Genomic DNA, 16,036 nt, shown 5'->3' on the forward strand with positions numbered 1-16,036 from the left:
CGTCCTCAAACGTATTTTTGACTCGAATGTCTCAAGAAACTCATTTTGCAATAAATGTTCGTTTCCCATTAATCGTACATTTTTCAAAATCCCATCACCCCAAAACCCCATTTCCCATCACCCCTCCCCTCTAAATCTACCCCCTTGCCCATCCCCTCCAAACCATCCCCATCACCCATCTCTTTCAAATCTTCCCCCTTGCCCCTCCCCTCCAAATCTTCCCAATCACCCATTCCTTTCAAATCGCCCCCCACACCCCTCCCCTCCGAGACTCTCCCTCGCTCCTCCCCTCCTAGACTCCCCTCTCACCCCTCCCCCTCAAAGCGTCCTCCCCGCTTCTTCCCCCTTCCAACTTTCACCTTCATCTCCCTCAACCTTCTGCCTCGCTCTTCCCCCTCGTCAAATAACACCTCACTGCGCCTCTCCCAATCACCATCAAACCTTTTGTCTGCCCCATCCTTCCCTTTCTCCGAGCTATTCTGTAATCTCTGACACACGTTCAACAGCTCTCCCTACCTCTTCCTCCTCTTCCACATCTTACCCTACCGCTCCCCCCCCCCTGTTCTGTATCCGATGCTCCCCCTTCCTCTTCCTTAACAGTATGGACCTCAAACATCCGGGGCCTTCGCTCAAACATGTCTGATCTCTCCATACAGGTTGCTTCTGACAAACCAGACGTGATCTGCTTAACAGAAACTTTCCTCCTTCATGATGTCTCTGATTCCTTGGTATCTCTCCCAGGTTACTCCCTACTCCGGTATGATAGACCTGAGCCTCGTCCTGGAGGTGGGGTTGCTATCTTTATAAAAAACTCTCTTCCTCACTCGCCCTGCACTGCCCTCTCTCCACCTCACCCCCAGGAATACCTTTGGCTACGGCTTCCCCTTCGCTCCCACCTTTTGTTCATATGTGTGTTGTACCGTCCACCAAACAGTGATGACTCCATCTACATCTCGCTGTCTGAGAATATGGACCAACTTCTATCTACCTATCCCAACTCTCTCTTCCTCATATGTGGTGATTTCAACTGTCACCATGCCAGTTGGCTGGGTGTGGGTACCTCTCTCACCAGCCATGGCTCTTCAGCAAAGGACTTCTGTGACTCACTGGGACTGACACAAACTGTCAATTTCCCGACCCGGATTTCAGTCAACGGAGCATCTTCTCTTCTGGACTTGGTTATGACTAACTTCCCTGAAAATGTCTGCTGCTCTTCTTCTGCTCCAATCGGCTCTTCTGATCATGTGCTTGTTAAAGTGGACATCTCTCTGACCATTCTCCGAGAGCCTCCTCAGCGTCGACGAGTCTGGCATTTCACTCAGGCCAACTGGCACGGTCTTCAAGCAGCCATCAATCATCTGGACTGGTCTCCCATCTCTACTGCCTCTGACATAAATTCTTCCTGGGAATTCTTCCAAAGCAAACTGCTCTCTCTCATGCACAGATTTATCCCATCTCGTCTTCTGTTGTCATACCCTTCCTCCCGTCCATGGTACACGGAATCTTGTGGTGAGGCTATTGCCCAGAAACAACTTGCTTTCCTCTCCTGGAAAGCAAATCCAACGGAAGGAAATCTCATTTCCTTTCACAAAGCCCGAAACAAGTGTGTGTCCACCCTCAGGAGAGCCAGGAAACAATATCTCTCCGTTCTCAGGACCGAACTCTCTTATCTGTCTCCCTCTTCCAAATCCTGGTGGCGTCTGGTCAAATCTGTTTCTGGTGTTTGTTCCCCCTCCATCCCCTCCCTCACCTCAAATGGCCACACGGCTGACTCCGCACGTGAAAAAGCTGAATGCCTCAACTCTGTGTTTGCCTCTAAATCTTGTGTCCCAAACCCATCCCTCTCTGTACCCACCGTACCCAGTCGTACCCAGCTGCTCCTGGACTCTGTGTCCTTTCCTCCTGACAAGGTGGAAAAGTTTCTGTCAACCCTCGACTCGGATTCTGCAACTGGACCTGACGGCATCAGCCCACGGGTCCTAAAATCCTGTTCTTCCGCTCTTTCACTCCCTCTTTCTGTTCTCTTCACCCTCTCTTTTGCTCAAGGTCATCTTCCATCTGCTTGGAAATCTGCCAACATCACCGCTTTGCACAAAAAAGGTGCAAAAACAGATCCCAGCAACTACAGACCAATCAGCCTTCTCCCAATTATCAGCAAAGTCATGGAATCCATCATTGCTTCAGATATGAAATCTTTCCTCTTCTCCAATGGCTTGATCTCTGATCATCAATTTGGTTTCAGACCTGGACACTCTACTCTGGACATGCTGCTTCTGCTTTCTCAACAATGGATGGAGGTCCTCAATGCCAAACAGGAAATTAGAGCAGTCTCCCTTGACATATCACGTGCCTTCGATACGGTCTGGCACCCCACTCTGCTCACCAAACTCTCCTCTTTTGGTATCCATGGAAATCTCCACGCATGGCTGGCGGACTTCCTCTCTAGTCGTAGTCAACGTGTGGCCCTGAATGGGTTTCTCTCATCTCCTCTTCCTGTTCAGGCTGGAGTTCCACAAGGCAGTGTTCTAGGCCCTGTCCTTTTTCTGGTCTTCATCAATGATCTCTCTGACTCTCTTGAAAATCCTCTGTATCTCTTTGCTGATGACTCTACTCTCTGTCGCTCCATTCTTCATCCCTCAGATCGGCAGTCTGCTGCCTCCTCACTCTCTGCAGACCTGGACAAAATCACAGACTGGGCAAACAAGTGGAACATGTCTTTCAATCCTGACAAATCTCACACTCTTACGATGTCTCTCCGAAAAGACCGACTGGACAACCCTCCCATCCACTTTCTGAATAATCCTCTCCAAGAAGTTCTGTCACTCAAGCTTTTGGGTCTCACTATCTGCCATGATCTTTCCTGGGAAAACCACATTTCAAATGTGGCCTCCAAAGCCAGTCGCCGACTGGGCATCCTCCGTCGTGCGAAGTCCTTCCTTGGCACACCTGAGCTCCTCACCACATACAAGGCTTTCATCCGCAGCTCAATGGAATACTGCTCTCCCCTCTGGGCTGGTGCTCCTGCTTCACACCTAGCTCGTCTTCACGCTGTTGAAACCAAAGCATTCAGAATCATTGGAATCTCCCGCGATGAAGCTAACTCCAAGGGCCTCTCACTCACTCACTCACCGCAGGCAGGTTGGTGGTCTTTCCATCTTCTACCGACTCCTCTCTGGCCTTGCCCCCCCAGCTCTCTCTGGGCTCTGTCCCGCAAATATTCCTACAGGTCGCACAAGATCTGCCTGCAACCCTCTTATGGTCAAACTGCCAAAATCAAGACTCTCTGCTCACCTTCACTCCTTCATTCCTCTTTTCTCCCGCCTCTGGAACAAACTCCCTCACTCTCTTCAATCCCACTCCACCCTCCAGGTCTTTAAAACAGCTGTTCACCACCATCTCTTATCTTCCCCCATCCAAAACCTTGATCTTTTCTACCCCCGCTAATTTCACCCCAATTCCACTTTTTTGAAATACCAACTTCTGTCCTGGAAGTCATTGGTGTCCTTGTGTTTTATACTTCTCCCTCCACCCCCCCCCCCCCCCCTTCCCATGCCTCCTCCCCCCAAGCCCTCTCCCTTCCACACATCTCCCTGCTCTCAAATGTTGTGTTTGTGTGCTTCACCTTCTCTCCCCATATTGTTTTCCGCTCCCGCTTTTTATATATTTTGTTTGTCTGGTTGATTTGTTTGTGAAGTAAATGTTAGCTCTTTCATGAGCCTCGATTCAGTATACAAAAAAAACAAAAAAAAAAAACAAACAGCTTGACCACCACCGCACCCGCTCCCCCTCCAACCACCTGCCCCCCCTTGTCCTGCCATCCCTTGTCTCGGTTCTCTCCAATCTCCCCTACTGACCTCTCTGAACTCCTCATAGGAATGAAAACTGCCACCTGCACTCTTGACTCCACCCCCTCCAGCTTTGTCAAGGCCTCCCTCCCTGCTCTCTCTCCACTTATCATTGCAACAATAAACTCCTCCCTGTCTACAGGCATCGTCCCACCTTCCCTCAAAATTGCTGCTGTTAACCCCATTCTAAAAAAACCTGGTCTAAACCCTGACACCCTAAACAACTTCAGACCCATCTCCAACCTACCCTTTCTGTCAAAAGTTTTGGAACGCGCTGTAGCCACTCAACTCAAACATCACCTCTCTGCCAATAACCTGTATGAAACATTCCAATCCGGATTCCGCTCCAACCACAGTACTGAAACTGCTCTCCTCAAAATCACCAACAACCTTCTCCTTCTCCTCTGACGCTGGCAACCTCAACATTCTCGTCCTCCTCGACCTCAGCGCTGCCTTTGACACCATCGATCACACCATCCTCCTCACCCGACTTGAATCCACCTTTAACGTTACCGGTACTGCCCTCTCTTGGATTAAATCATACCTCTCTGACAGACGCCAGTTCATCTCCATCAATAACTGCAAATCCCCCACTGCTCCCCTCCCCCAAGGTGTCCCCCAAGGTTCAGTTCTTGGCCCCCTCCTCTTCATCCTTTACCTGTCCCCCCTCGGTCACTTGATCCGCCGTCATGGTCTCCAATTCCACTGCTTCGCCGATGACATCCAGCTTTTCATCTCCACCAAGTCCGTCTCCACCGACACCCACTCTATCCTGACAAACTGCATCACTGAAATAAAATCCTGGCTTCAAATCAACTTCCTCAAGCTTAACTGTGATAAATCTGAAATAATCATCATTGGCCCAAAAACGCTCACAAAATCCACCCATAACTTTGCCCTCAACATCGACGGTATCCCAGTATCCACCTCCCCTCACATCCGGAATCTTGGCGTCATCTTTGACCAAACCCTCTCCTTCGACAAATACACTAAACAGATCACAAAGTCAGCCTTCTTTCCCCTGAAAAACATTGCCCGTCTCCGCTCATCCCTCTCCTCCACGGCTGCAGAAACCCTCATCCATGCCTTCATCACCTCCCGTCTGGACTACTGCAATAGCCTCCTCTATGGTTCACCCTAAAAAATCACCAATAAACTCCAATACATTCAGAACTCCACTGCCCGTCTACTCACCCATTCCCGGACCCGTGACCACATCACCCCCGTCCTTTACAAGCTTCACCGACTCCCCATCCCCCAGAGAATCCAGTACAAAACCCTCCTCTTGACATACAAAGCCCTCCATAACCTGGCCCCATCCTACCTGGCTGACCTCCTCTCCAGACACACTCCCACCCGCAACCTACGCTCTGCTGGTACCAACCTCCTGACCCCCTCCATCCGGACCAAATTCAGATCCTGGGGGGACAGGGCCTTCTCCATCGCTGCTCCCACCCTCTGGAACTCACTACCTCACACCATCAGAGACTCCTCCTCACTCACCACATTCAAAACATCACTAAAGACCCACCTATTCAACACTGCATTCAACATTCAACCCACAGCATTTAACCCCTGACTATCTCTTCTCCTTCTCCCTCCTTTTGCTTTAAATATTTCCCGATTGATTCTTGTCTTTTTGCAATTGTTGTTTTCATGTATTGTTATGCATTATGTTTTCCACTCTGTCAAAGCGCCTTTGGGCTACTTCAGAAGCGCTATACAAAATAAATGAATTATTATTATTATTATTATTATATACTGCATATATATTGTATATACTGCATATATATTGTATATACTGCATATATATTGTATATACTGCATATATATTGTATATATATACTGCATATATATTGTATATACTGCAGTGTCGCAGCTACATTCAAGTGTAAGGTGTGCACAGAGGGAGCTGCAGATGGAGGAAATGTTGAGTTGGATCTTGGACACGGCGTGAAGCTGGAAGGTGTGAAAACATTTTGCTACCTCGGAGACATGCTGAATGGAGAAGGTGGATCAGACTCGGCAATGGTTGCTCGAGTGAGATGTGCATGGAAGAAGTTTCGGGAACTGAGTGGCGTGCTGATGATGAGGGGAGTGTCGTTGAAGCTGAAGGGAAAGGTGTATGCTGCATGTGTGAGAAGTGTTATGATTTATGGGAGCGAGACATGGGTAATGAACGTAGAGCAGCAACGAAGGCTGGAAAGGGTGGAAATGTGAATGGGGTGGTGGATGTGCGGAGTATCGTTGAGAGAGAGGAAGACAAATGATGAATTGCGAAAGATGATGGGAATCGAGCCTGTGATTGATGCTGTGAAGAGGAACAGGTTGACATGGTTTGGTTATGTGTTGAGGAAGGATGAAAGTGACTGGTTGAGAAGAGTGATGGAAATGAATGTAGAAGGAAGTAGAGGCCGGGGAAGACCGAGAAAGACTTGGCTAAAAATGGTCGAAGAAGAAATGTGGGCAAGGGGGTTAACAAGGAGAGATGCAGAAAATAGGGCAAAATGGAGAACATTGTCATGGGGACCGCAAGGCTAACCCCCGCTCTTGCAGGGAAAATGGCCTTAAAATGCCTGTTGTTGTTGTTGTTGTTGTATGCTGCATATATATTGTATATACTGCATATATATTGTACATACTGCATATATATTGTATATACTGCATATATATTGTATATACTGCATATATATTGTATATAATGCATATATACTGTCGATATATATTGTATATACTGCAGTAATACATATATTGTATATACTGCAGTAATATATTGTATATACTGCAGTAATATATTGTATATACTGCATATACTGCATATATACTGTATATACTGTATTTATATATATATATATATATATATATATATTCTTTCGACACTCTCATATACTCTCCTTAGACAAATACACTAAACAGATCACAAAGACAGCCTTCTTTCACCTGAAAAACATCGCCCGTCTCCATCCATCCCTCTCCTCCACGGCTGCAGAAACCCTCATCCACGCCTTCATCACCTCCCGTCTGGACTACTGCAACAGCCTCCTCTATGGTTCACCCTCAATAATCACCAATAAACTCCAATACATTCAGAACTCCGCTGCCTGTCTACTCACCCATTCCTGGACCCGTGACCACATCACCCCCGTCCTTTTTAAGCTTCACTGGCTCCCCATCCCCCAGAGAATCCAGTACAAAATCCTCCTCTTGACCTACAAAGCCCTCCATAACCTGGCCCCATCCTACCTGACTGACCTCCTCTCCAGACACACTCCCACCCGCAACCTCCGCTCTGCTGGTACCAACCTCCTGACCCCCCCCCCCCCCATCCGGACCAAATTCAGATCCTGGGGGGACAGGGCCTTCTCCATCGCTGCTCCCGCCCTCTGAAACTCGCTACCTCACACCATCAGAGACTCCTCCTCACTCACCACATTCAAAACATCACTCAAGACCCACCTGTTCAACACTGCATTCAACATTTAACCCACAGCATCTAACCCCTGACTATCTCCTCTCCTTCTCCCTCCTTTGTGCTTTGAATATTTCCCTATTGATTCTTCTTTTTTTGCAATTGTTTTTATGTTTTGCTATGCATTATGTTTTGCACTCTGTCAAAGCGTCTTTGGGCTTCCTGAAAAGCGCTATATAAAATAAATGCATTATTATTATTATACTGCATATATATTGTATATACTGTATATATATTGTATATACTGCATATATATTGTATATATATTGTATATACTGCATATATATTGTATATACTGCACATATATATTGTATATACTGCATATATATTGTATATACCGCATATATATTGTATATACTGCATATATATTGTATATACTGCATATATATTGTATATACTGCATATATATTGTATATACTGCAGATATATATTGTATATACTGCATATATACTGTATATACTGTATACATATATATATATATATATATTGTATATACTGCATATATATTGTATATACTGCATATATATATGTTGTATCAACAGCTTTTTTTTTTCTTTTTTTTTTTTCTTTTTGTATACAGAATCGAGGCTCGTGAAAGAGCTAACATTTATCACAAAAAAATCAAACAGACACACAAAATATATAATAAGGGGAGCGGTAGACAAGATGGGGAGAGAAGGGGAAGCACAAACACAACATTTGAGAGCAGGGACATCGGGAGATCTGTGGAAGGGAGAGGGCTTGGGGGGGAGGAGGCATGGGAAGGGGGGGGGGGGGTGGGAGAAGTATAAAACGCAAGTACACTGCGAGGACTTCCAGGAAAGAAGTTGGTATTTCAAAAAAGTGGATCTGGGGTGAAATTAGCGGGGGTAGAGAAGATCAAGGTTTTGGATGGGGGAAGATAAGAGATGGTGGTGAACAGCTGTTTGTGAGACCTGGAGGGAGGGGTGGGATTGAAGAGAGTGAGGGAGTTTGTTCCAGAGGCGGGAGAAAAGAGGAATGAAGGAATGAAGGAGTGAAGGTGAGCAGAGAGTCTTGATTTTGGCAGTTTCACCATAAGAGGGTTGCAGGCAGATATTGTGCGACCTGCAGGAATATTTGGGGGCAGAGCCCAGAGAGAGCTGGGGGAGCAAGGCCGGAGAGGAGTCGGTAGAAGATGGAAAGACCACCAACCTGCCTGCGGTGAGTGGGTGAAAGGCCCTTGGAATTAGCTTCATCGCGGGAGATTCCCATGATTCTGAAAGCTTTGGTTTCAACAGCGTGAAGCCGAGCTAGGTGCCAAGCAGGAGCACCGGCCCAGAGGGGGGAACAGTATTTCATTGAGCATTGAGCTGCTTGTATGAGGTGAGGAGCTCAGGTGTGCCAAGGAAGGACTTCGCACGACGGAGGATGCCCAGTCGGCGACTGGCTTTGGAGGCCAGATTGGAGATGTGGTTTTCCCAGGAAAGATCATGGCAGATAGTGAGACCCAAAAGCTTGAGTGACAGAAGTTCTTGGAGAGGATTGTTCAGAAAGTAGATGGGAGGGTTGTCCCGTCGGTCTTTTCGGAGAGACATCGTAAGAGTGTGAGATTTGTAGGGATTGAAAGACATGTTCCACTTGTTTGACCAGTCTGTGATTTTGTCCAGGTCTGCAGAGAGTGAGGAGGCTGTAGACGGCCGATCTGAGGGATGAGGAATGGAGCGGCAGAGAGTGGAGTCATCAGCAAAGAGGTAGAGTGGATTTTCAAGAGAGTCGGAGAGATCATTGATGAAGACCAGAAAAAGCACAGGGCCCAGAACAGAACACTGCCTTGGGGAACTCCAGCCTGAACAGGAAGGGGAGATGAGAGAAACCTATTCAGGGCCACACGTCGACTACGACTAGAGAGGAAGTCCGCAAGCCATGCGTGGAGATTTCCATGGATACCATCGGAGGAGAGTTTGGTGAGCAGAGCGGGGTGCCAAACCGTATCAAAGGCATGTGATATGTCAAGGGAGACAGTTCTAATTTCCTGTTTGGCATTGAGGACCTCCATCCATTGTTGAGACAGCAGAAGCAGCATGTCCAGAGTAGAGTGTCCTGGCCTGAAACCAAATTGATGGTCAGAGATCAAGCCATTGGAGAAGAGGAAAGATTTGATATCCGAAGCAATGATGGATTCCATGACTTTGCTGATAATTGGGAGAAGGCTGATTGCTCTGTAATTGCAAGGATCTGTTTTTGCACCTTTTTTGCGTAAAGCAGTGATGTTGGCTGACTTCCAAGCTGATGGCAGATGACCTTGAGCAAAAGAGAGGGCGAAGAGAACAGAGAGAGGGAGTGAACGAGCGGCAGAGCAGGATTTTAGGACCCGTGGGCTGATGCCGTCAGGTCCAGTTGCAGAATCAGAATCGGAGTCGAGCGTTGACATAAACTTCTCCACCTTGTCAGGAGAAAAGGACACAGTCCTGGAGCAGCTGGGTATGACTGGGTACGGTGGGTGCAGAGAGGGACAGGTTTGGGACACAAGATTTAGAGGCAAACACAGAGTTGGGGCATTCAGCTTTTTCACGAGCGGAGTCAGCTGTGTAGCCATTTGAGGTAAGGGAGGGGATGGAGGGGGAACAAACACCAGAAACAGATTTGACCAGATGCCACCAGGATTTGGAAGAGGGAGACAGGTTTGAGAGTTCAGTCTTGAGAGAGGAGAGATATTGTTTCCTGGCACTCCTGAGGGTAGACACACACTTGTTTCGGGCTTTGTGAAAGGAAATGAGATTTCCTTCCGTTGGATTTGCTTTCCAGGAGGCGAAGGCAAGTTGTTTCTGGGCAACTGCCTCACCACAAGATTCCGTAAACCATCGACGGGAGTTGGGTTATGACAACTGAAGACGAGATGGGATAAATCTGTGCATGAGAGAGAGCTATTTACTTTGGAAGAATTCCCAGGATGAGTTGATGTCAGAGGCAGTAGAGATGGGAGACCAGTCCAGATGATTGATGGCTGCTTGAAGACCGTGCCATTTGGCCTGAGTGAAATGCCAGACTCGTCGACGCTGAGGAGGCTCTCTGAGAATGGTCAGAGAGATGTCCACTTTAACAAGCACATGATCAGATGAGCTGATTGGAGCAGAAGAAGAGCAGCAGACATTTGCAGGGAAGTTAATCATAACCAAGTCTAGAACAGAAGCTGCTCCGTTGACTGAGATCCGGGTCGGGAAATTGACGGATTGTGTCAGTCCCAGTGAGTCGCAGAAGTCCTTTGCTGAGGAGCCATGGCTGGTGTGAGAGGTACCCACACCCAGCCAACTGGCATGGTGACAATTGAAATCACCACATATGAGGAAGAGAGAGTTGGGATGAGTAGATAGAAGTTGGTCCATATTATCAGACAGCGAGATGTAGATGGAGTCATCACTGTTTGGTGGACGGTACAACACACATATGAACAATAGGTGGGAGCGAAGGGGAAGCCGAAGCCAGAGGTACTCGTGCATATGTATTATAATTTGCATATAATTACTTTGTATGTAATTACGAAAACTTGTCTTCTGTGAACTTCGATCAGTTTATACTGCACATGGTGTTAGTCATTTTGGATGACTCGTGGTACATACTGTACATGGCGTTAATGTGCTGTGAGCTCATCGGCACGTGATTATGTGTAGACTTGACGATTGATTAATTATATATGAATATGTGAGATAAAATATGGAGTCATGTTATAAACATATAAACTTAACATACCTTAACATCATAGCTAATTGTATTTTTTTTTTTGGCAACAATCTTAGTTTATTCCTCTGCCATTTACCCTCTGTTACCTCACTCTTGATTAACTCTACCCCTGGTACTTTCCATTTCTCTTTCTCTCTCCCACCTCTCTCTCCCACCTCTCTTTCTCTCTCTCTCTGTTTTTAATTTCCTTTAGTCAGGTTCACTACGTTAACAAATATAATTTCGTTCAAAATTTTGGGAGATTACCAAACCTGTACATTTTTGGAATCATCAGAGCATGGAGAATCCGAAAATCAATGTTGGCATTTGCACAGACACCTGCATGGCCGCCATCTTGGATTTTCAAAATGGCCGCCATAAAAGTCATTTTGCGCTATCTCGGCTTCTAGTCAACCTATAAACTTAATTAAATATGCTAATCCTATGTTTTCTGGGTCAAGGAATCCAGTAAAGGCCTCAAAATAGTGCTCAGGATTATAGAAAAGCAACAAACAAAGGAAATTGAAAACCATTGTCTTTATATTTGTGATATAACTGCATTACATAATACATGATATTGCAAGTCCTTTGAAGTTATAGGTATGGGTTTATAAAGCAAGAAAGCAGCCTTGTTAGTATCAGATTGAACTATAAGTCCTATACACAGGATCTACTAGGTCTATACCGTTCAGGAATATGCTTTTACAGATCTTCATCACTGTCCTGAGTGTCATTTTCGGCATTACAGTCCACGTCATTTTCGCAGTCACTTCCACACAAACAAAGGTCTGTGCAAGCCAAGTTGTCTCTCCTGCATGAACACCTCTGCGTTGTGCAATGGGCTTTACATTGACATCTGATTATGAAAAATTATGAAATTATGATTATGAAATGCCAACATTAATTTCGGGAATCCTCATGCTCGCTCTGAATGTTCCAAAAATGTATGGTTTTGCTCATCTCCAAAAATTTTGAACGAAAAAACTTCGTGAACCTCTACTTGCTTGATGGCCGCCATAAAATACATATTTTGCGCTATCTCGGCTTCTAGTCAACCTAGAAACTTAATTAAATATGCTAATCCTATGTTTTCTGGGTCAAGGAATCCAATTTCTGGGTCAAGGACTCTGGGTCAAGGAACTGTGGCTCAATTGCCCCACTGTTGGTGTATCACCCCCTGTCATCTCGCTTTTCCATGCACCTGAATGTATTTAAACGAGAAACTAACTGATTTGAGTTGTGCATCGTGTGTGTGTGAGTGAGTCCACTTATACGTGTGCACAGACACACGAGAGGTAGAGCAGGCTGAAGAAAATGTGGATTTTCATAATGCCAGCACTGATAGGGCTGAGCAGATGCATCCGGAAGCAGAAGTTAACAACATGTTCTTCACCTCATGTTAGTCATTGAAAGAGAAATGGGAGCAGAGAGAGAGAGATTATTGGTGGATCTGTTGGGTGTGTGACGAGGACAAATTGATTCGATTTTGACAAAGATCCGGATCCGGATACTAGAATTTTCTAAGTGATTCTTCACCATTGAGTGATAGGGCCAAAAACGATATATATAGCACGATATCTCAAAAGGTTATGAATGGATTTGGATGAATCTTGCTGGGAAGGTCGGGTTTTTGACGAGAAGGAATTGATTAAATTGTGATGAATATCTATATCTGGTCCGGATCCAGATACAATGGCTTCTAAATGATTCCTCATCATTGAGAGATAGGCCAAAACGATATACAACACGATATTTCAAAAGGTTCTGGATGAGTTAAAAAAAAAAAAAAAAAAGATGTGGATGAGTTGGTTAGATGACGAGAGCAAACCAATTCAATTTTGGTTCGGTCCGGATTCCGATCTGGCCTATCGGTGGGATACACAATGTAAACTGTTCAGCCTGGTGGAGGTTTGTGCTCTACAGAGTACTGTTCCAGTTATTATTGTGGCTTGGAATCGATTATCTTTTAAAATGAACACTGCTCTTCGACAGGTTGGAGATGGAGAATTTGCAGAGTCTTTCTCAAGAGACACTCGCTCGAGCTCTGCAGACCTTCATGCAAGAAGGAACCAAACTCCTAAATGCTGTGTCTGCTGATGCAGCATCAAGTAAAATGTGCACCATTTGGCCCACTCAGCCTTTTAGTCTCTTTTGCTTTTCTTTAACCCTCTGGAGTCCATTATTATTATTATTATTATTATTATTATTATTATTATTATTATTATTATTATTATACCCTCTGGAGTGAATGAATGAATGAATGATCGTTTTAAGGCCATTTTCCCCGCTAGAGCGTGGGTTAGCCTTGCGGGCCCCAGGACAATCATGGTTCCCTGTTTGAGGCAATGTTTTTATGGCCGGATGCCCTTCCTGACGCCAACCCTTGGTCGCCTCTTACGATGCGCAGGGATACGGTGTACCTATTCTAAAACCCTCTGGAGTCTACTATTATAATTATTATTATATATTATGCACAACGAATCCAGGAGGCGGTAATTGCGCGATAAATTTGAATGCGGTTAGAGCCGATAAATTCGGCTTGTCGACATTTTGGCGCATGCGTGAAGCCGATAGAATCGGCTTGTAGACTCCAGGGAGTTAATTTTCCACATCACACTTGTACCTACTGTTTGGTGCAAGCTTATGAATCGATGCTTTACAGCAAAGGGGCGCCAATTAGATTCATACAGCTGCATGAATAAGTAAATGTATTTTATTTGCCAGATGCAGGGCACCCCTTTATATGAATTTTTCTAGAGCATTACTTGGTTCCTCCTCAGAACACAAGGGTAGTACAGCATGCACACGAGATTTTTTGAATGTCCCTTCTTTTCTATTGTTCAACATTTTCTATAAGCTATGGAATGACCCTTCTTTTCTCTCCTTTGCCACATGGCACATCCCATATAAAGGGGCCTTTTCTATGCCCCTGGCATTTTACGCAAGAATGTCCCTTCTTTTCTATAGTTTGCCACATGGCAACAACAGGCATTTTAAGGCAATTTTCCCTGCTAGAGCGGGGGTTAGCCTTGCGGTCCCCATGACAATCTTCTTCATTTTGCCCTATTTTCTGCATCTCCTACCCCTTGCCCGCATGTCTTCTTCCACCATGTTTAGCCAAGTCTTTCTCGGTCTTCCCCATCCTCTACTTCCTTCGACATTCATTTCCATCACTCTTCTCAACCAGTCACTTTCATCCTTCCTCAGCACATGACCAAACCATCTCAAACTGTTTGTCTTCACAGCATCCATCACAGGCTCTATTCCCATCATTTGTCTTCCCCTCTCTCAACGACACTCCACACATCCACCACATTCACATTTCGCAGTCACTTCCACATTTCGCAGTCCACCACATTCACACATTCACATTTCCACCCTTTCCAGCCTTCATTGCTGCTCTACGTTCATTACCCATGTCTCGCTCCCATAAATCATAACACTTTTCACACATGCAGCATACACCTTTCCCTTCAGCTTCAACCACACTCCCCTCCTCGTCAGCACGCCACTCAGTTCCCGAAACTTCTTCAATGCACATCTCACTCGAGCAACCGTTGCCGAGTCTGATCCACCTTCTCCATTCAGCATGTCTCCTCGGAAGCAAAATGTTTTCACACCTTCCAGCTTCACGCCATCTCCAAGATCCAACTCAACATTTCCTCCATCTGCAGCTCCCTCTGTGCATACCTTACACCTGAATGTAGCTGCCACACTGGTTAATGACCCTCTCAAACCACTACATTTTTGATGAACCCACTCAGCACACATTGTACATTGAATGGAGTTCACTCCGACACCCTTCCTGCACACAGCACACGGCCACTTCCCAGTTCTTTCCACCTCACCACATGCTTTAATACTTGCCATCGCCTTAGTCTTTCCGATATTCACCTTCAGACCCTTTGTCTCCATACATTCCTTCCACTTGTTCATCTTCTCCTTCAGTCCATCCATACTTTCTGCAATTAACACCAGATCATCTGCATTCAACAACTCCCACGGTAAACCCTCCTTTACATTCCGAGCCAGCACCTCCATCACAGCTACAAATTGTAGTGGACTTAGTACCGACCCCTGATGCACTCCCACCTTCACCTCAAACTCACCACTGTTCCAGTCCTTCGTCCTTTCAGCTGGGCGTGCTCTTTTGTACATTGCCATCACTACTCTGATCAACCATTCCTCCACTCCTAACTTCCTCAATGCCCATGTCACTACTTTGCGTGGAACCCTATCGAATGCTTTCTCCAAATCAACAATGATCAACAATGATGTGCCACATGTGCCACATGGCACATCCCATATAAAGGGGACTCTTCTATGCCCCTGACATTTTTCACAAGATACATTTTAAATATAAACAAAATGCATTTGTTCATTGTACAAGACTTTATTCATGACAATATAATATAAAATACTTGAAAAAGTAAGGGGAAAGAATATTCAACACAGATTGGATTCAAACCCACAATCCCCAGCTTGAGAGTCTGATACTTTATCCATTAGGCCATTGAGCCAGCACATTAGAATTTTTTTTTTTTTTTACATTTTAATGGGGTGTAAAGTGTGTATATATGTATATTTATAGATATATAATATACCAGTAGAAGCTGACAAACGAATTTTCAGTCCCCATGTTAAAGGTGCATACAGTGAAACGATCCCACATAAAGGGAGGGGCGCTTCGTGCCTCCCTTTCATTATTCAATCTATCTATCTATAATTCCAGTAATCTCTGTGTGTGTGTGTGTGTGTGTGTCTGTCTGTGTGTTTGTTTGTCTGTGACCGCTGTTTCTCGACAACCACGGGTCCGATATACTTGAAACTTGCCAGGTATATTGCTGGGGACCCGAGGATGTGCCTTTTCAAGGTTTCATATTAATCGGACAATTACTTACCGAGATATGTCCAAAAAACGCTTCAACCAATCAGAGAGCAGCGAGCTATCACGTGTGCCGAACGTGGCGATCGGACTCTGCCTCGGACGGCACATTTGACAGCGTATTCATTTATTTCACGTTGGAAAACTATGTTGCCGTTA

At 45.5% G+C, this 16,036-nt stretch overlaps 1 protein-coding gene across 9 annotated transcripts in view; it reads left to right on the forward strand.

Annotated features, from left to right (window-relative positions):
• The window catches only part of LOC137416354 (uncharacterized), a 75,406-nt gene that overhangs the window by 6,022 nt on the left and 53,348 nt on the right, over window positions 1–16,036 (forward strand). For 8 of the 9 annotated variants that reach the window (XM_078784131.1, XM_078784129.1, XM_078784127.1 and 5 more), the window contains exon 2: window positions 12,985–13,100. The exons of the other annotated variant lie outside the window; for it this stretch is intronic. In XM_078784131.1, coding sequence (XP_078640257.1) covers window positions 12,992–13,100 — 109 coding nt within the window. In that variant the 5' untranslated portion in view covers window positions 12,985–12,991. The remainder of the gene's footprint in view (window positions 1–12,984; window positions 13,101–16,036) is intronic. 9 annotated transcript variants of the gene reach the window in all.

Source organism: Myxine glutinosa, chromosome 9 (assembly GCF_964187855.1).
Source record: "Myxine glutinosa chromosome 9, kmMyxGlut1.1, whole genome shotgun sequence".
NCBI lineage: Eukaryota > Metazoa > Chordata > Myxini > Myxiniformes > Myxinidae > Myxine > Myxine glutinosa.